At 36.0% G+C, this 21,342-nt stretch overlaps 2 protein-coding genes across 2 annotated transcripts in view; one reads left to right on the forward strand and one right to left on the reverse strand.

Annotated features, from left to right (window-relative positions):
- Positions 1-65: 65 nt before the first annotated feature.
- LOC126380521 (TBC1 domain family member 13) lies at positions 66-5,327 on the forward strand. Its single transcript, XM_050029986.1, has 9 exons — positions 66-182; positions 861-934; positions 1,066-1,191; positions 1,479-1,657; positions 2,128-2,226; positions 2,477-2,687; positions 3,396-3,597; positions 3,830-3,952; positions 4,415-5,327. Exons 1-9 carry the CDS (start codon positions 163-165, stop codon positions 4,572-4,574), a joined length of 1,194 nt encoding a protein of 397 aa, XP_049885943.1. The 5' UTR covers positions 66-162; the 3' UTR covers positions 4,575-5,327.
- Positions 5,328-7,523: 2,196 nt separating this feature from the next.
- Positions 7,524-21,342, reverse strand: part of LOC126380527 (uncharacterized) — a 33,588-nt gene continuing 19,769 nt past the window's right edge. The window contains exons 4-7 of the mRNA XM_050029996.1: positions 17,069-17,203; positions 12,913-13,083; positions 10,677-10,848; positions 7,524-9,749 (exon numbers count right to left, since the gene is read on the reverse strand). Of these exons, the coding sequence (XP_049885953.1) occupies positions 9,537-9,749; positions 10,677-10,848; positions 12,913-13,083; positions 17,069-17,203 (691 nt within the window). The 3' untranslated portion in view covers positions 7,524-9,536. The remainder of the gene's footprint in view (positions 9,750-10,676; positions 10,849-12,912; positions 13,084-17,068; positions 17,204-21,342) is intronic.

Consider the following 21,342-nt stretch of genomic DNA (forward strand, 5'->3'; position numbering starts at 1 on the left):
ATGGATCGATCGAATCGATCACTCGAATTCACTCGATTTGATTTCGATACAATAGTGTCAAATGCACTAGTGAAGTGCCAAGTGCCAACTGCCAAGTGACAGTACCTTTACTGTGGTGAGTGAGAAATGAAAGTCAACAAGTAGGTAAACTGATCAAAAATAATGAGTCTACACAAAGCCAGGTATTTTTAGTTTTAAAATGTAATTTAATTTAAGAATAATGTATTGAGTCAATATAGTTTTACGGTTATGATATATTGTTTACGTATTATGGGGTCAATAAGTAGAGTAGTAGTCTTTAAATATTATTGTTATGACGCCCCTTCGTATTCTTCATATTATTGCTAACTATACGTTGGGTTACATCGATTTATGACTACACAGGTGCACGGTATCTAACCTTTTGTTCATAGTCCAAACAGAGCACTTGTTTTCTACTTTTGCTGCCTGTAGTTATTACCTATATAAATTTTAATTTATTACTCTACCTATCCTAAAACTAAAACGCTCTATTCATTTCTATATTATAGTTATGTAGCGGACTAGGTTCGGCTGGCACCAGGGCATATTATTTTTTTTGCAAATGCACAAGAAACATTAAGTCACACCTATTTATCACTGGTGTAAGCTTTTATTTGTAACAATTTGATATAAAGTTCTATAAAGTACAAAGTGTTTGGTAAGGGTTTCACTATCGTAAAATTGTAGGAACCCCTGTAATATAGTATCCTGTTTATATTACAAAAGCATACATAAGTATGGGGTTACTATTATTGCAAATAGGTAGCTAATGATTTTGCATACAAACAAATTGTAGCATGCTTATATTCTAATGTGATAAAAACTTTTCATATCTGCAGGATAAAAGTGTTTGAAGAAGTTTTGGCGCAGGATGTTATTGATATTGGCCACCTACAAAAACTGGCATTTAATGGTAACCACTTAATTAGTATAATACCTAATAGACACATTAGTGTTTACATTAGTTCAGTTTTTTGATAGCTATGCCAAAAAGGTTTAACCCCCCTATAAAATAATCTATGATGAAAAACATTTTCATTCCAGGGATCCCAGATGACAAAGGATTACGTTCACTTGTATGGAAAATTCTGTTGCATTATATACCTCACGAAAAAAATGCAAGGGAAACTACGTTGCTTACAAAACGGCAGTTGTATAAGCAGTTTATTGGTACTTATAATTTTTTTGTGTTCAGTAATGAAATGACAAGTATTTTTTTTATTGTGTATGTGTTGTGTAAGTATTTTACTTACATGTAACATTATATGGGATAGATTCATTCAATTATCAATTTAATACACATTAAACTTATATTATTTTAACACAATGCCCAACAGAGAGCTCGATGAGGTGTAGGTACTTTGTTCACCTTATGATGGATGTACCTCTGACGGGTAGTCAAACCATAACATAAGCTCACATATCCCAATGGGGTCATGTTATTATATTATTTACAGATGAGATCATAGTTTCTCCTGGAGGCCCCAGTGACCATCCACTGAATATAAGCCCTGATAGCTCATGGAGTACATATTTCAAGGATAATGAAGTTCTGCTACAGATTGACAAGGATGTCCGACGACTGTGCCCGGACATATCATTCTTTCAATCGGCTACTGAGTTTCCATGTCCAGAGGTCAGTAAAACGTGATGACACAATACGCCCTAGATTTGAGTGTTAACCTTACCATTTTATACATACATACACATACATGATATAGTAACTTGTGAGTGATATTAGAAACCCCATAAAATGTAGAAATTTCTAATGCAATACATTTTATTTAGGACAGCTATTTAAAATTTACTTTACAAGAAAGGAGTCCAATATAAGAGCTGGCTTTTCATACATAATTTAAAATTTTAACAGCAAACAAATTACTGTATGCATACACTACTCTAGATCTCTAGAATAGTTCACAAAAAACCAGTGCAACATGGTATTAAGGAACACAATGAACTAAAAATGTTAAATTATATTGCCATCCTTAAAGATCCATTAAAATGTAATAAAATTAGTCTTAGATAATTACTAGATAAGCATCCATTGTTATGGGACACCCGGTATAGGATGCATGGAATATCATAACATCTATTTCCTTGCAGATAGTAAACAGCAATGGTGTAAAGCGACTACACAAGAGAGTGGAGCAGTCAGTTCTCAAGTATTCGACCTTGGAGCGAAGAGGACTTGGTGTTGCTAAGGTAAATCAATGAGAGAGATGGAGATGGATATACCACATCTTTAATCTGCCTTCCCCTTCGGGGATACAGGCGTGATGGTATGTCATACATTTTTAATCAACTTCAAAAAGGAAAAGCTTTATAACCTGTTTCATCAAGGTCCCACTGCTGAGGGCAAGGTTCCCTTCCTCTAGCAGAGGAGGTCCAGTAAACACCAAAATGAATGATGTTCCAAAACTGTTTCTTCTATAAATATCTTCCCTTTTTTTAGTTAAGCAATGAAATACACCGCTCAGACAGTCTATCCTGCGGGGACTATGCGCCTTTAAGTGAGGGCTGCGAGGCTCACTGGGAGGTGGTGGAGAGGATGCTCTTCCTCTACGCGAAGCTCAATCCTGGACAGGGGTATGTGCAGGGCATGAACGAAATCATCGGCCCCATCTACCACACCTTCGCCATCGACGCTGACAAGGAATATCGACGTAAGTCTTCGTCATGGAATATTAACTTGACATATTGACTTTCAATAAGAGTTGCGTAATTAACTCTTTAAGATGTAACGTTATAGTAAACTCTTATTGAAAGATGACTCTATTGCTGTTCAACGCTGTAATAATATCACGCACAACCGCTTGGGAAAGTGTTATGGCTGAAAAAAGACGCAAGAAACTCCCCGACAAAAGATAAGTGATTATTCTTTAGCATGTTCACGTGAACAATTTGATAAAAAGAAAAAATACTCCGTATTAATCCAACATGTTGAATCGAAGAGAACATTTATTCCGTTATTCGGCTTTAGCGAATTGAGATAAACAGTTGAACTCTTTACGTATTCTTTGCTCCCAGTCCAGCAGAGTTTTTAGAGTGAACATATTAGGAGTGATAACAGCTTCCGAAAGTTTACTCACTATATCCGTTATCCTGCGATTTGAAAGATCAGCTTGACGTGGAAACCTTGATTCCACGTCAAGCTGATCTGCCAAATCGCAGGATATCGCAAGTTTGTTGGAGAGTTTCTTACGCCTTTTGGAACATTGTAATGGGCGGAGTAATCACCTGTCATCATACTGTTTGTCACATCTATATTAGGCTTTGGCATCAAAAGCAGCTGCAAGTTGTCTTCTGCCTGTTTGTGCCTATACCCACGGCGTTAGGACTTAACTTATAAATTAACTTCGAAACCATTCTAGAGCACGCTGAAGCAGACTGTTTTTTCTGCTTCACGAACCTGATGGCCGAGATCCGAGATTTCTTCATACGCACGCTCGACGAGACAGAGAGCGGTATCAACTACATGATGAGCAAGCTGTGTGACTGCGTGAAACGGAACGACCCCGCCGTCTGGACTCAGCTCGCCCGGCAGGAACTCCGCCCGCAATACTACAGCTTCAGGTAATATACGTTATTTACCCGAATGTGCTGCTCCAACGTGGGCAGACATGTAAATGTTTGTGTCTGTCTGTTTGCTACCTTTACAATCCTTGACCATGGAATAATATTAAATATCGAACGGTAAGTCCGCGTAGAGACTTCAAAAGGCGAAGTCACATACATACACACATACATAATACCACGCCTATTTTCTATTGGTGAGTCATATAGCTTATTGTGAATGTTGTTGCAGATGGCTAACCCTGCTGCTGTCTCAAGAGTTTTCCCTGCCCGACGTAGAGAGGATCTGGGACTCGCTGTTCGCCGACCCCCAGCGATTCGAGTTCCTCATCTACATTTGCTGTGCCATGATTTTGTAAGTTTCTTTTAGTACCATTACGACCGCTCGGATTTCTGTAATATTGCGCACAAGTCCGTCCTTCGAAATTACTTTAAATAGGTCTGTGAAAAGCACCTTAAGTGGTAACTCAATACTTGGAGCATCTGTACACCAAGGAAAGTGGAAGAAACTCGACAACATACTTTTGGGTTTAACATAATCTTACCACAATCCACCAAACCACATTTGATTAGACCCAGACTAGGAGTAATAAATTATTATCGTAAAAACTCCGTATTACTAACATCATTAAGAAGAGTTACAACCAGTTATGGCTGCGAGGCTCTGACAATAACCTCCAACTAGGATAGTAATTATCCAGATAGATTGGGAATATGGTCATTAAACAGCACTATAAAGTGAGTTTCAGTTAATTATATAAATTAACTGTCTTTATCATTTAACCCGTTTTTTTATCAAATTATTAATTATCAACAGGTTAGTAAGAGAGAATTTGCTCAGCGGCGACTTCGCATCAAACGTAAAACTATTGCAAAGCTTTCCCCCTATGGACGTGTCGCTCATACTCAACAAGGCTGTCGAAATATCTAATTCTCACTGTTCTCAACATACCACATTTTTACAAAAACATTTTTAAGGGTAATTATTTACGCATTTGCATACATATTTTCTTTTGGGTGTGTTATATATTATAATATTAAGTAGAAGATAAGATTTTTGATCGAATATAATCGAATTTTATTCTTTAGGACATTCCAGCGTAGAGCTAAGAATAAGGCCTATTTCTTAGAAAATTGCTCTCAATCACTTAATTATTTTTTTATATGAATTTCGTCTGCCCCAGAGTATAAGTAATGTTGCAGTTACCATGAATTTAAATTTTAAATGATGTACAATGTATCCACGACTGAAAATTTATTTAAGATCATATATTTTAGTAATAAGCAGATTCAATTATTTTGACAATAATTTGTGGCATATCTTTTTAGAATGTCTCTAACTTTGGACAGTACTGTTGTATGTCTGCTATATCAACTGCCTTCATAGACTTAAGGTTTTATAAAAGCTTCAAGTCGATATTAACTTTATAAGAATTAAACATTAAATAGTACAAGGGTTCATTTTATCGATGTGGGTTCATTAACGGATACATAAATCCTTTCTTATGTATATTTATTGTCTTTGTGTGCGATTTTATTACATTAGCTAAAACAATAATAGCATGAACTTGAGAACAATGAATTACGAATTCTTTGACCGTTTTCCTGTTTCGCTATCGTGCAATAAGTTATATAGATTTTTTTTTATATACTTTACATAATGTGTATCTGTGTTATAAATAACTTTGTAATTTTACTTAATTGAGATAATAAATATTTTTATTGCAATACTTTGTTATTTAATTAAATTATGTATTATCCTGCACTGGCAGCATGGCTAAATAGCTGTTTTTTTTATTAAATTATAAAACAGGAGAAGGTAAGTACTTCTAATTACGTTAGTACTTTCTATAGAAATTTTTAATTTGAAAGAAAATGCTGAATTTATTTTTTAACCTGTAATGCTAATTATAATTACGTAATTTAAAGGTCTTTGTCAAAGTTTATGAATGAAGACAATATTATTAAGTATTTTCCTTTTGACCCTTTACTATTCCTAGTATAATGTTTACGATTACGGTACGAAAGCCTGTGGTAACCCAGTATTTGAATGTACAGATTCAATGATTGAAACGATCGAATCGCCTTTAAAGATTTAATATAAATAATTACAATGTAATTGATTTGTACATATTCACCGATAATAATAGAAAATAAATATTTATACAAATATAAAGTCATTTTAGTTCTCGTTTAATACATACGACGGCTAAAACATTGTACGTAAAATATTGGAATCAAAAGTGAACACTATTCACATATTAGGTATAATAAATAAGTCAAAATTACTAGAAAGTAAAATAGATCGAACGATTTCATATAATACGTTATTTGTTTTATTCTTACAAAATATAGAACCTTAATGCCAGTATTTTACTTGCAAATAAAAGACTTTATTAAGGAACATACTTTTCGTCCACGTCTGATCTTAGGTAGCCACATCGTCGCATGTAGCTCTTACTTAACACACCCTCTCCATTTTTGCAAACCTAACATCATTAATACTTTATCGACATACATATAGAATATTTTAACATCATATATACAAAGCTGCTCGTTATTATATAAGGTACAAATAGGAAGTAATAACATTATGGGGTTGTTTAGACGTATATATGTATACAACAAATTACCTATTATGTGTTGTAGAGAAGTCGACGAGAAGGACAAAGTTATGGTTAAATAACTGTAAACAAGAACTATGTAGGTTTAACTATAGACCAACACGGTGTCCAAGGTTTAACAGACAATAAAGAGCAGAATAGATTACTTAGCACCAAAAGGCAAAATACATTCAACATAGTCAACCCAATATTGTTATCACTCTGAACAATATTTTTTTATAAATACAGTTTTAATGACCAAAACGTTTGTGCCCAAAAACCGCACGACAGAAAAACAGTTAAGTAAGTCAAATTGTAAAAAGAGTCTTATCAATGAAGGTTGAATTGGATTTTTTAAGTTAGCTTTTATAAATTGTGACAAAATTCTCAATAAAAAGATAAAGATCGGTTAGCTTAAAATGATTAAGTGAAGCACATACATCAATTTGACTCGCTGACTATGTTCGCTTTGAGTATATTATTCAGATTATGATATCCAGCGCTGACGAGGTAGTTCTCGAGGAGCAGCTAACCCGCGAATCAAACCGACCAGGGATGGACCTGTACATACTTAATCGACAGTTCAGGATGTCCACCTCCTCTAGGTAGATATAATAAATACCTATCAGCTAAATGGACGCATGTCTTCAGCACATAAAGGACTACTATCTAATGTGTTAAGGCTGTTCTGGTAGTGCCACTATTTGCATAATGTAAAACACAAATTCTAAACATCAAGCGATTTTATAGACGTCATTAGGTATCTGCATTTTCTATCTACTTACCTAACTTGCGCCGATTAGTTTAGTACATATTCAGATTTGTACGTGTCACAGGAAAACATGATACATCCATGGATATAGACAAGATATAGACGCGCGAATATCTTACCGATATTATTTTTAAATTATGTTATGTCGACAGAACTCTTACCGTCGACATTTCCCCACATTGATGTATAATGTTCCTTTAGTAACACTCATTGTTTCCCCGCAACAAATACAAATATGTCAAGTCTACCTCCTACAACTGTACAATTTGAAAATATATATTTCATTAATTCAAGCATAACATGCCCCTCCTGCATAGTGAAAACCCAAAATATTCTACCCGAGACAGCAATGTTCAGAACTTACCTAGTAACTTAAAGATTTACTTAAGAACGTCATCCATTTAGAATGAACTTTTTACAGACGTTAATTAAAAAAGAAGTTTATAGCATTAATATCTATACAGTTATCCCAATGGTATTACATAAGTTATCCTCAAAATCTACAGATCGATAACATTTTATTTCGATGGATTCCAAAGGAAACTAGTCCGTTAATATTGAAATTATTTTATTGAACTATTTCAGTATAATTAGGAAAAATTTCGTCATGCACATAAAATAAGTCTCACTTTCTTATGTTGCCAATATTGTCACTAATCAGTTACGGATTCTACCATCAATTTCTTTATAAAAATATGCCTACCCCTTCTATAAATTCTACACTTTCCTGAATTAAGTAGGTATTCTAGTATACTGATTAGTGACAAGGTAAGCACAGTCATTACAAGAATATGTGTACCTATACACACTACTGGACGCAAGCGTGTAGTTCATGTAACACATACATTTATCATGTGCTAACAACAGTAATAACATTTATGTAACTTTAATCTGTTGATCCAAGGAGCTACTGTCGATTGCTAGCAAAATACTCGTATCTTTTAAATCACATGATCTGTTGAACTCTCATCGTAAAATCGTCTAATAATAAAATCGTAGTGAAATATTCTTATCGAAATTAAGTCGATTCGCATGCATTAACAAATAAATCCACTGTAATATGTCCGAAAGTAGCCTCAAAGATCAATCATATGACAAAATCTCTATGTAGAGTTATCTATAGGGCAGAGAACTGAATATGCAGTTTAGGCGGTGTGAATGGGGAAGTGGTGGAGTGACGAGCCGTGCAGACGGCGCCGGCGACGTCGTCGCATCACGCTGCGGCCAGATCAAGCTTCGCGGTTCACTCAACAAATAAACAAGTTGCCTACATTTCAGTTCCCTGGACCTGCCATTTGACAATCATTTTCCCAATACTAGATATATTGACAGTTGCGTACGCCATAATACTTTATTATAAATAAAGATATAAAAATATACATTTTAAATTATGTATTTTAAACATTATCAACTTAGCAACAGTTCTAAAATAAATTATGTGATTTTAAAATTATGATATTTTTTCAAATTGATTTCGAATGAGCAGAACAATTAGGTACAAAATTGATATAAGGCTGTGCGAAGACCTAACGTGGCTAGCGGCCAACCACGCTGCTGATGGGTGCAGCCTTGAGGTTTGTTTGACATGTCTCTCTCGTGGTGATGCAAGCTCCTGACATCGCTCCAGCTCCAGGTGGCGTCGTGTTGAGATTCATTCAGTAAGATGAACAATAAACATCTGTACGTTTTACTCAATGCGCATCAAGCGCAATAATAATTATTATATTGGAAATGCATTACAGCATGCAACGTTAATCCAAAATATTTTTTCGTCCGACTAGCTAAAATATAAATACTTTCAGTTTGTACCCTACGAGTTCTAAAATATCTTTACGTAAAATTATCGGAAACAATATTATTATTATAACAGTCGAAATCAAAAGTGCTACATTAATCAAATGCAACTATGAAAATGGGCTCAAACAAAACAAAGGTGTAACATAGTACATAGAAGTACAGGCCATTTGTATGATGCTTTGTTGTATATTGAACACAGGCATAGACGATTATATTATCATATGTGTACGCAAATGCGTTTTTATAGAGAAGGCGTTAGAAAAATAAGTCGCCTCCGTCACTAATCAGCATGAGTGTAATAGTGAGAGCACCGCAGACAAACGTTGATCCTCTATAATAACGCACACGGTACTTGTCACAAACGTTTAGAACGAGTCGAAAATGAAATAGCACCGAGTAAACACCAAAGTTGGGAGTATGCCTAGTCGTAGAAAGCATAGCGTGTTACCGGTGTGAAGCGTTTGGGCGCTTGACATCACAAACGCAAAATTGCAGTTTCGCTGACCATCAAGAAAGTCATACAGTAGATTTTAAAATTGACAATCCCATTGGGTCTAATTTGCAGGTTAGAAATATTTTATAACCAAGAATAGCAATTAGAAGGTCTAACGAAGTGGGATAAATATTGTAGCGACCTCGGTGACGACATTGTTATTAATAAATTATGCAAGTCGTTTAGTATATTTTCATGATAAACGAAACTGTCACTTTGCTTTTCCGACGTAATACGCCGGAAGGGTGCATGAAGCGCGGTAGTGTCGGTTGGTTTACTGGATAACGCAGCATTTGCACTTGGGCTTCTTCTTGATGGTGACGTGTTCAGCCTGCTGGGGCTCCTGCGGCTGCGAGCGCTGCACCTCCACCTGGCCGGGCCGCGGCTCCGCCACCGCCGCGCCGTTCTTCGTGCCGTTCATCGCCTTCGGAGTGCTCTGCTGCACAGGACTCGCCACCTTCGTCTGCGGCGAAGACGGAGCACTTCCCTGCAAATGTACAATTATGATATTGGTTAGTGGCGCTAATGTCATTTCAAAACGTTTTGCAAAGCTCTAAAAGAACGGGGAAACAAAGAATACCAATTACGTCGGTAGTACAATTAATTGATCCAAGCTAGATTACGGCAGGCGACAAAATCAGACAGGTGGAGTGAGCTAACCTAACCAGCATGGTTATTTTCTTCTTGTAGACGGTGGCATTTGATTTTAGTATCACAGTGAAAAAAATCGCCAACTAACGATCTATGCTTCTGTTGATTGGCCGGGCTTCGCCAGATATAACGTTGGCAGGTATGATAATTTTCTAACCGAGAAGGCTCTTGTTAATTAATCCTAACAAGTGCTAAGAGGAGTACATCCGAGAGAGGGGAGGGTATCCGAGTGTTGAGTAATAATAGTGAAAACACTATCATAATCATTTATTGGTAAGAATTGTTACAAGTCACACATTTGTTGGACACATCACTAGTAATTTAATTTATCGGTATATATGGGTAGAAATCGTGAAACTTACCGACGTATGTATATTTTGACCTATTTGCAATAAAAATTCTAAATGACCATGAATACGTTACAAAGATCTTATTGGAACATATAGAAATTTCATGTTTTCTAACGACTAGTACTCTGGTTGGCAGCAGTAAATATTTCGGAATGTATATAACTAACTGCCGGCTATTAGATCCTTCCCGTCAGGGACAATGTCGAATATCACTCAGTGAGACTGTCCTTTGTTTGGTTGGGACATTGCAGTTTGAACCACATGAAAGATAAGATGATTCACAACATATATTGAAACACTTCCGCCAACCTACACTGGCGAAGGATGATGGAATATAACCCCCCGGTTGACCGACGGGACGCCTGAGCTCAGCGGTTGGTATAGATATATAGGCTGTTATATAAGATACTTACAAGAACATTGTTAACGTGTTGTGCCTTCTCCTCGTCTTCGGCGGCCAGTTGGGGTGCGGCGTTAGGCGTGGGCGTGATGGGTTTCCCTCCCTTAATTAGGGAGACAATCTCGTCTGCTTCACGGCTCAGGTCCCCGTCGGGGCGGAATGGGTTGTCCCATCCGCTTTCCGTGCTGAAGAAATAAAGCCAGTGCTATTATAATTAACAATATTTTATTAACGCGTCGTTTGTTATCGGATAACCACAATGCTAAGAAACAGCTTGACACAACAACGGTGAAGAGTTTATGATCATTTTTCACGTTTTGTATGATACGGGAAAGGAGCTAGACTTTAATTAATAAAACACGCTTAGATTCAGGTTTAAGCACTATGTTAGATTCATAAATATAATGTAAAAAATAGCAGAAACATTTTTGAAAATAATTGTTGCTTGATAATTGGATCAGATTATATATAGAATTACTTTGCTACCTATATTGCTTCTTTTTATACATACATAAATTCACGCCTATTTCCCACCGATTTCACGCCAATTGCTTCGATCCTGACACGCGTATCTTGCTTCCTCCACATTTATGAATCCTTTCATACACGCACGAAGGTTCAGACTAGATCGTACTAAAACTTTTCTAAGGACATCTCCAATTTGGTCAATGTACCATCAACCTTCCTACGTGTCTAAACCAACTTAACATTCCCTTCTCAATCTTAGTCACACCACACCACATTTCTCTTTATTTTGATCAGAATAATAACGTGTAGATGATGTGTTGTCCCTTGGTCATCATTTATGTCCAAAAACAAATTATCCATGAAATTATAAGGTTAAACGAAGGCAACATTAATTAGCGCCATTTATATTTTTTTGGGGAAGATAGCCTGAAAACTTCCTTAAAGTATTGTGTCAAAAAACTGCTATAATGCAGACAGTGCTGTATACAACAAAGTCCAGTACAGTGTAAAGTCAAAATCTTTTCTAAATATTCTAAACGACGCATTATTTACCTCATAGCATCGGTTCAGTTCAACCTTTGTAAGTATTCTGGTACAGCACCCTCTTGGTTCACGAGACCAACTCGAGCTTGACCGAATTTATTTAATTAATAATGACTATCACGATTTTAAAGGTGGCTGGCTAGTTACCTTCGAATTTAAAAGTTTACTGTTTTGATCGATGCTAATATCGACCAAATATAGACTTCAAGACCAAGATCCGAAAATATTCCGAATATAAAATGTCGCATCGACTCAATATTTTTATACCTAGTTGCGTCCTGTAGATGTGTGGTAAATAAAGCGAAGGTACCGAGCTGATGTGACGGCAGGCTGATAGGTACGATAAATGTAACAATACAGAACGGATGAAAACACATTTCAGATGCATAGAGCCCGCCTAACTATTGTCAACAATGTAGGTACCTACCTATTTGAGTTCGTTTCATGTGGTCAATTTGTATTAAAAGACTTTACGATCGACATCCTGAAATATTCGTATTGTAACATAGAACACAATGATAATATACTTTATAGGTATGTACCTACATCTCCTTTGTTTTCGATATTGTGTAAGTTTTACAGTGTATACCTATATGTATTTATTATGTTATTGTAGCTGTGGCGTCTATAATAAATATGTTCTTTTTTTCTTTAAAGGATTTTGATTTACACATGCGGTGCACAAATTTTCGCCCAAGAGCAGTGTGTTATAAGGAAAATAGTTATTTCTGTAGAGATGTTCTGTGTTGAGGAAAATGATCTTCAATAACGATATTCAATTCCATATGCAAATGTGTATCTTCTGAGGATAATAATAATCGCTTGTGTGTCTAACAGACTAACGTATGGTACGAAACACCACGGTTATTCTTTCTGCTTTTACAACTATTATTATTTGACTTGCAAATAGGTTACTAACGAATAAACTATTTAACTACTTCGGAATATTGTCAGAAAAGAAATACATTACGATATACTGTTATAAACTCTTTACTGGATAAAAGTTGTTCAAAGTTAGAACCTGAAGAGTCCAAAAGCTAGGGCCGGCATTGGCGGTCTATCCTCTCTATATCTTATAGAAACAAGTTATATTTTCAGCCACACAGTTTAAGACTATTGTTGAAGGCGACGAAGGAAGGTGTGCTCGCAATGATGGATCAGCGTACAATAAGTACATACGAGTATAGCTAGTTGTTGAAACTGTCTGTTAATGGTAACGGAGTATAAAGTGGACATACCTGATCTGTCTGTTGTACATCGCGTGGTCCGCCATGTCGGCGTTGGTGGCCGCGGAGAGCAAGGTCGCGTACAGGACGTGTGCCTCGGCCGGCGGCGCGGGCGGCGGCGGTGACACGCACTGAGGCCGTGCCCCTTGGTAGAAAGACACTCGGACTTTCGAACGCTCCGAACTGGAACACCACAAACAACCCATGAAGCCCATAATCCTATTAATGATGGAGCAAGTGCGCGCGTTACCCTAATTAGTACACGCACTCGCGATTTAACACATGAATTCGCAGCAAAATGTAAATTTCTGCCCATTTCTCGCAACACAATCCTTTAAATATCGCCAGAGTGGAAGCAAAACGAACACAAAAGAAAACAATTAAGATATTGTTGAAAAAAATTATTCAGAATACAAGGTCTTCAAGTGGAAATTACGCATAATCTTTTTTATTAAATAAAACGAAGGAAAAGTAAAAATTAGTACTACACACCACATTGCGAATACAAGTGGCGGTGTTTATGGAAAATTATTACTTTTTCGACTTGGCGTCATCATTGATGGTAGGTAGTACCTACGTTCTATCCCAACAAGTGTTTTTCGAATGATCTCACAAGTGTTTGTCATGTGTAGTGTGTATTAATATGTTATACTTTAAAGTACACTTATGTAGAATAGATAAGTTTGTCTAAAACATAGTCGGACTTAAAACGATGAAATGATATTCGCTTTGCATACATAGTTTGTGATACGCACAGCACGAGCTCGCCAGCAATGCATAGGTGTGTATGTAGGTATATTCTAAAGGTAACTCAATGACAGACACAGCTTCATTTTTATTAGTAGATGACTATATTCCACACCCACACATTTGTTTCGTTCTTTTAAAATGAAACTCGTCTTTTAGTTATTCTGCTGTTAGGTAGGTATTTAACTCTACCTTGATATTGGTACTAATTTACACATTTTACCACTAGTTGTAAGATCTTATTAAAATTTGCTGCTGCTTTCGCTTTTGAAAGAAATCAATAGTAGATTAGGTACATACAGCATTGTTATATTTGCATTTAAATACAAATTGAAGTAAATCCAATCATGTTTACATGACCAAACAATGTTATGTTTACAATGAGTTGAATATAGGTTTTTTGAATTCAATCCAAAAGGTGAATGGACTAGAATAAGCTTGAATGTTGATTTAGTTCAAGGTCATAAAATACATGTTGGCTGACCCAAATTTAGCACAAGATTAACAATGTTGGCGAATTGAAGAAATTGGACCAACACCCACATTTACCTAGCCACAGACACTGAGCACAAAATGAACGAAACTGGCTCACACTGACATCACACTCATAATAAACATATGATTCAACTGAGAAAAACGGAGAAATACCATTGCGCCAAGTAATTGACATAGAGCCAAGGTCATGATCATTGTGGACTGGATGTACAGCATGTGAGTAAATACTAACAAAGTGTTCGCAATGGCATGGCAAACAAATTAAAGCCTAACAGTGCGATGATGTGGTCAGTTTAATTTAAAAACCAGCCACTTGTAGATAATGTATTCTACAATAGATATTGTACTGCTAAAAACACTCCTGTTTAGGTATGTATGTAATACACAAATACAAAATCTTTACTTTACAAGTACCTTGGTTCATGTTTCAGTAAAATGAAACAGTTAATAAGTTATACAAAATCAATGGTATGTCTTAAGTAGGTAGTATCTAGTTTAAGAGTGACATTAATTGTATTGTTTTATGCAACTTTAAATAATTCTCTTGTACTGAATAGCATATAGTTCTGGTTTCGAGCCTATATCAATCTAATGTGCGTAGCTGAAGATCAAAGACTGTCTAATAATTATATTCATTGCACCAATAATAGGTTTCAATTCACTTCAGCAAATGGCCACAATTGTTGCTTAATTGATTGACATCACAGTTTTTATAGCCAGAGTGAGTAAATTAGGTCAAATCACCTCAACCTATAGCAACCTGACCTCTCTGGCACAGGTATCTCAAGACCAGACAATATTTATTGGAGGTGACATCATACTAGGCTAACATACCTACAATGTTCAACACTTAAGTTTATTTAAAGTTACGCAAATCAATCCCATATGATATAAAACCTATCAAAATAATAGAATTTCCATATAGGTAGGTAGGTAGCATTGGTACATTGTTTAAAGTTTTACCATTTCTGGATTTCTTGTTATGATACCAGCATTGTAGCCTATCATGTTGCATGGTAATGAGAACTGTTCATTTGTAGATCTAGTAACCATAGTTAATTAGTAAAGTGAGTAAAGTGTGACAGAAGGCGAGATGAAAGAGGCTGAGCGAGCGGCGGCAGGGCGGGTCCTCCATGAGCACATTGATGACCAGTGACATAGTATAAATAGAGCTTCCCTAACGTTTGCCAATGCCTGTTTATTACATGTATACGCGAGTAGTGACCTTGTGCTCCCGACTTCTGGATGGAGCCGAAAGTCGTTTTATGTTTATAAATCAGTTCTCGTGACGTCATGCTGACCGAATTCTCCGCACAACAACTCCGCAAAACAAAAAGAGCGATTGGACACGCCTAAAACATGACCGCTTCGACATAATCGACAGGCCGAATCAGAATTGCTACGGGAAATGACACGTTTTCATGAATTCACAAAGTCTGGAAGTCATCGGCGAGTCAACACCCAGTTCACAGCGAAAGAATGGCGTGATTATTGTAAATAATGTACATACCTCACTAAAATTCACTATTATCGTTGGCGATTGTCACTTTACACTTTTATATTTAATTATTAACACCAAATTATGGAACAATTAAAATAACAGCGCAATTTGCGCTCTAGGGTTTGGTTTATTCGACGCTTCACACGGTGTTTCCCACAACATCGATCTCAGAACTCGGAAGTCGCGCGCGGTCCCGTGGCGAATGGAGCGAGCGTGAGCGAGTCAGCGAAACGAAGCCGTGCGTGCGCTCGCATTCGCTCGCCAAGTGACAACCGCGTACCGCGTTCCGTTTGCTAACGAAACGTTTCGTTATAGCGCTCATAACGTTATTTGCATTATAACGAAGCTATACGTGCAACAATTTTAATAAACACGAGAGTCGTTTTGTGCAATGTAATAGGCTGTATTTTGTTTTGAAAATAATATATTGAAATACCTACTTCATAACACCATACAGAGTAGCAGTAGGTATAACAATAACGAAATAACGCTAATCACAGTTTAATAAGACTATAGAACTTCGAGATTAGAACGTTTCCAATGGATGGATTCCAATGCGTACCTATTTCTTTTGATTTCTTTTTTTACGTCTTTGTTCTAAAATACTGTGTAGGTATACCTACCTAGTTGCTGTGTTTATAAATAATAAATATGATTAAAATGTTACGTTTTTAATTCATTATTTCTTACTCTTTTCTTGTAAATATAAGTAGGTAGGTATATAACTTACCTAGTAATTACCTAAATTAATTTGCAAACTATTAATTTGATTTGTAAGCATCTCCGTACCTACACCACAGAGACAAAACAAACTTATCTAAAAATGGATCTACTATCTAAATTCTAGAGATTGATCCCCCTCTTTGATAGTGTCGAGCAGAGATCATTCACACCTAGATAAACTGCGATCGTTACGTAAAAAAAGTAGGGGAGACGATCTAGTTTTGGTTCGTACGAATTTAATTTTATCTAGCATAAGGTATTATGAGGGCAGGCTGAGTACCTATTAAGTCTTGTAACTTACGGAATAGTAAGGTCCCTACTTACTGTATCCTTGAGTTGTCTTTAAAATAGGACATAGGTAGGTATAATGTATAAGTTAAGTATAACCAATTTTAGGTTTGCAACACGTCGTGAAGTTAACTAAAGCAAAAATCTTAACGTTTAAACAATTCACTTCCCATTAACACAATAAAGAAAATAAAAAAAACATAACAAAATTATTAAGGTAAAATAACCTGTAAGTACCTTGATCGAAGACCCGTAAGAATTAACAAAACACTTTGCATTAAGAAAGTTGCATAGGTAATTGGGAGAGGTCTTGTTATTTCGCAATAAAAACTTAATAGCAATAGAATCGCTCGGCCATTGATAAAATTAAATATTAGACACTATAAAGCAGCATAAAAAAATCAAAATACTTACTCATCTTCGGCAGGCATGTAGGGGAACGCGGTCTCCTGCGCCTTGGGGGGTGGGCTGCTCTCTGGTTCCTCTTGCAGAGGACTTTCGTAGATCAGAGTCTCCACCATTGATCCCTTGGAGCTCCCAAACGATACCCTACACGGAAAAATATAAGAAATGATTTATATCCAAAGTGTTTCGTGTGTACATATAGGTACGTAGCGCTAACAAGTTTATCTAAACTGATATTGGTAGGTACCTAATAATCAAGACAAATCTATACTTATAATAAATCTGTAGAGAGGTCAATTCTGTACATTAAATATTTTTTCAAAATAACTATCAGGGGGTGATAAGTGATCGATACTGATGCCAAAAATGCAATCAGTAAAATTTTTGTCTGTCTGTCTGTCTGTCTGTCTGTCTGTCTGTATGTTCCTTATAGAAACAAAAACTACTGGACGGATTTTAATGAAACTTGGTACAATTATTCTTCACACTCCTGGACAGGCTATAGTATACTTTTCATCACGCTGCAATCAATAGGAGCAGAGTAGTGAAGGGAAATCCTTTTGTATGAAAAATTTAAACCACTCAAGTTAGACGTTTGAAATTTGGCATGCAGGTACCTTAGATACCGTAGAGGTGCACTAAGAAAGGAATTCCCGAAATTCCTACGGGAACGGGAATTAGCGGGAAAATCATTTTGTATAAAAAATCTAAACCACTCAAGTTAGACGTTTGAAATTTGGCATGCAGGTACCTTAGATACCGTAGAGGTGCATTAAGAAAGGAATTCCCGAAATTCCCACGAGAACGGGAATTAGCGGTAAAATCCTTTTGTATGAAAAATCTAAACCATTCAAGTTAGATGTTTGAAATTTGTCATACAGGTACCTTAAATACCGTAGAGGTGTACTAAGAAAGGAATTCCCGAAATTCCCACGGGAACGGGAATTAGCGGGAAAATCCTGTTGTATGAAAAATCTAAACCACTCAAGTTAGACGTTTGAAATTTGGCATGCAGGTACCATAGGTACCGTAGAGGTGCACTAAGAAAGGAATTCCCAAAATTCTCACGGGAACGGGAATTAGCGGGAAAATCCTTTTGTATGAAAAATCTAAACCACTCAAGTTAGACGTTTGAAATTTGTCATGCAGGTACCTTAGGTACCGTGGAGGTGCACTAAGAAAGGGATTCCCGAAATTCCCACGGGAATGGGAATTGACAACATTTCATTTTTACTAAGGTGCCTTAAATCGAAAACCATTTCGAGATATTTCTATGATTTACACAAAACACATTTTTTCAGATTTTTTAATTCAGTAATAATAGAAATATATTGAAAAATCCACGAGGTCAGATGAGGAAGGCATAATAAGTTCAGACCTTTACATAAAAATTATAAAAAAAGTAAATGTCATACATAACATGACACTTTGTTTGCGACTTGTTTTAAATGCGCATGCAAAGGTACATTACATTATACTGCCTTCATTCTATCAATGGCAGAATCCAATTTTCAAAAAATATTTTTTGTAACTTCTAGTGGAAAAATCTTGAAAAGAAAAAATACGTGTCTTCTATTTAAACAAGTACTTTCGAAATAGCACAAAAAAACCACGGCTTAAAAATTTGAAATGTTGTCAATTAGCGGAAAAATCCTTTTGTATGAAAAATCTAAACCACTCAAGTTAGACGTTTGAAATTTGTCATGCAGGTACCTTAGGTACCGTGGAGGTGCACTAAGAAAGGAATTCCCGAAATTCCCACGGGAATGGGAATTAACGGGAAAATCCTTTTGTATGAAAAATCTAAACCATTCAAGTTAGACGTTTGAAATTTAGCATGCAGGTACTTTAGTAAACTTAAAGCTTAGTTGCAACAGGATATTAAAAAATTCCCACGGGATCGGTAGTTAGCGGGAAAAAACATTTGTATGAAAAAATCAAATCTAAATAAAAGGAGAAACTGATTGACTCAGTGACTGACATATCAACGCATAGCCTGAACGGCTAAACGTAGGCATTTGAAATTTGGAAGGGACATAGCTTAAGTACCGTAGAGGTGCACTAAGAAAGGAATTCCCGAAATTCCCACGGGAACGGAAATTAGCGGGAAAATCCTTTTGTATGAAAAATCTAAACCGCTTAAGTTAGATGCTTGAAATTTGGCATGCAGGTACCTTAGTTAACTTAAAGCTTAGTTGCAACAGGATATTGCAAAATTCCCACGGAAACGGGAGTTAGCGGGAAAAAAACATTTGTATGAAAAAAATCGAAACCGCGTAATTCAATTCAATTAAATTATTTATTGCATTCCATGTAGTACAATGGGGTGTTACATAGGCATAGGAACTAAAACATGGACCCTGTAGGGCACAGCAACATTGAAGGGAAGAGAGGAAGTGTGTATTAAAATTAAAACTCAATGAACAATCAATTAAAAAAAAATCTATTCAATCAATTGATTCAATCTAGCATGCATGCATACCTTAGTAAATATAAAGTTTATTTTTGGCTGTATTTTGAAAAATGGGAGTTATTGGGAAAAAAATTGTATGAAAAAATCTAAACTGCATAAGTTAGATGCTTGAAATTTGATATGCACCACACACACAAAGATCTCTCTCTTATATAACACACCACGCGGACGAAGTCGCGGGCAAAAGCTAGTAGGTACATAATACTTAAAACGGGCGATTTGCGAGACAAATAATACTTTATCGGCAATACCTACATTATTATCTTCGACGTGAACAATGTAAGGTGACATGGTTGTGCCTACTTAATAGATGTTATGTGAATTACTAACTATAAATAAATCAGCCTAACTTACTGGAGAGTGCTCAAGTTAAAAGATCACTTTTGATAAATACTAACACTATTCATTATATTAATATTTAAATAGTTTACTTCTCTACACATTCATTCAAACACAAACACGCGCTATCTATAACACACACATACACTCAAGAGTTTTGATTTTATTGTATTTTACCTAAAGCAGCTATATAAGATTTATATCGTTGACAATTACTTAATATCGCAGGAAGAGAAAATTACTGAAACCCTGCGCTGGATAGTGCCAAAGCATGGCTCCGACAAGCTGAGAAATTTCCTTTTGCCCGTATTCGTAATATTCATAATTTCCTAGTTACTGGCAATAATTTTATTTTATTCTTATACGTATATATGCCAATTTTTTTAAGTTTTCGATGGGAAAATATATTTCTATTGTTTCTATAAGTACTTACACATACACAAGTACTTAATCAGAACATTCAGAACCTACCGACTATGCCTACTTAACCTGAACAAGTTAAGAAAAATAAAGATAGGAAATTAATTTTTGTTCATTTTAACGTGGACTCTTTGGCATAATAGGCAATCTCGCTCAGTTATCGCGCGACCCAATTTGGCATGTTAATCTACCGAATGAAACATTTAATTTCTTTTCCTTGACATGAACTACGCCGTTATGGTAGTGAAAGTACCAAAGCAGATCGCCGTTTATCAATAAAGTGTATCGAACTTACAGGAAACGTTGTTTTGTCCGTCTCCTACGAATTTCGAGATGGACTATACAGATTATAAGTACTCAGACATTATTGAACACAAACTTCAATTACTAGCGGTCGATATGGCATCAAGCTGCCAAAATTGGACAAGTGATAAGGCGTGTTCCTTGTACTTGAAGTATTTAACATTTGGGACATAAAGCAAGCTACTGTCCAACTTTAGTTCCTTATTCCATGTGGTCAAACTTAGTTTTTGGTCAAGATTATGGGACCCATCGCCAGTGGCCCGTGGAGTTGCTCTATGGATGGGTAGAGCCCGGACACATCCTGCCACAAAAGAGCCTAGAATCATCATCTTAGCACAACACGGGCCTCCGGAGGCCTAGAGTAAATCAACGAACACAATTTATTAAGTAATTTATTTATTTTTCAGAAGACTTAACGAGAAACGCCAAATAAACATATAACTTAATAGTTTAATTACAATTCTCCACATAAACGTGACTAAGTTGCGCCTACCCTTTTACAGACATAAAATAATAAGGAAGTAAGTTCCCAAACTACTTATGTTATACAAAAAGATTTTAATCAGTAACAATATGCATTAATTGACATTTGATTGACATTTTATTAGACGAATTTCGTCAGCGGTTTCAAGGATTCCTATTTTTGTTATTCATCCGAGCTAACATAAGTAAGTTAAACATGTCTTATCATTTCATAAAATGTATGGTTCGGTTAAACAATATAAAAAACAATTAATTACTTGCCAGT

This window comes from Pectinophora gossypiella, chromosome Z (genome assembly GCF_024362695.1).
Source record: "Pectinophora gossypiella chromosome Z, ilPecGoss1.1, whole genome shotgun sequence".
Taxonomy (NCBI): domain Eukaryota; kingdom Metazoa; phylum Arthropoda; class Insecta; order Lepidoptera; family Gelechiidae; genus Pectinophora; species Pectinophora gossypiella.

Coding starts and splice junctions, on each gene's coding strand:
- LOC126380521 (XM_050029986.1), top strand. CDS start 163: ATGAGTCTACACAAAGCCAG. Junction 935..1,065: donor ACAAAAACTGGCATTTAATG/GTAACCACTTAA, acceptor TTTTCATTCCAG/GGATCCCAGATGACAAAGGA. Junction 3,953..4,414: donor ATTTGCTGTGCCATGATTTT/GTAAGTTTCTTT, acceptor AATTATCAACAG/GTTAGTAAGAGAGAATTTGC.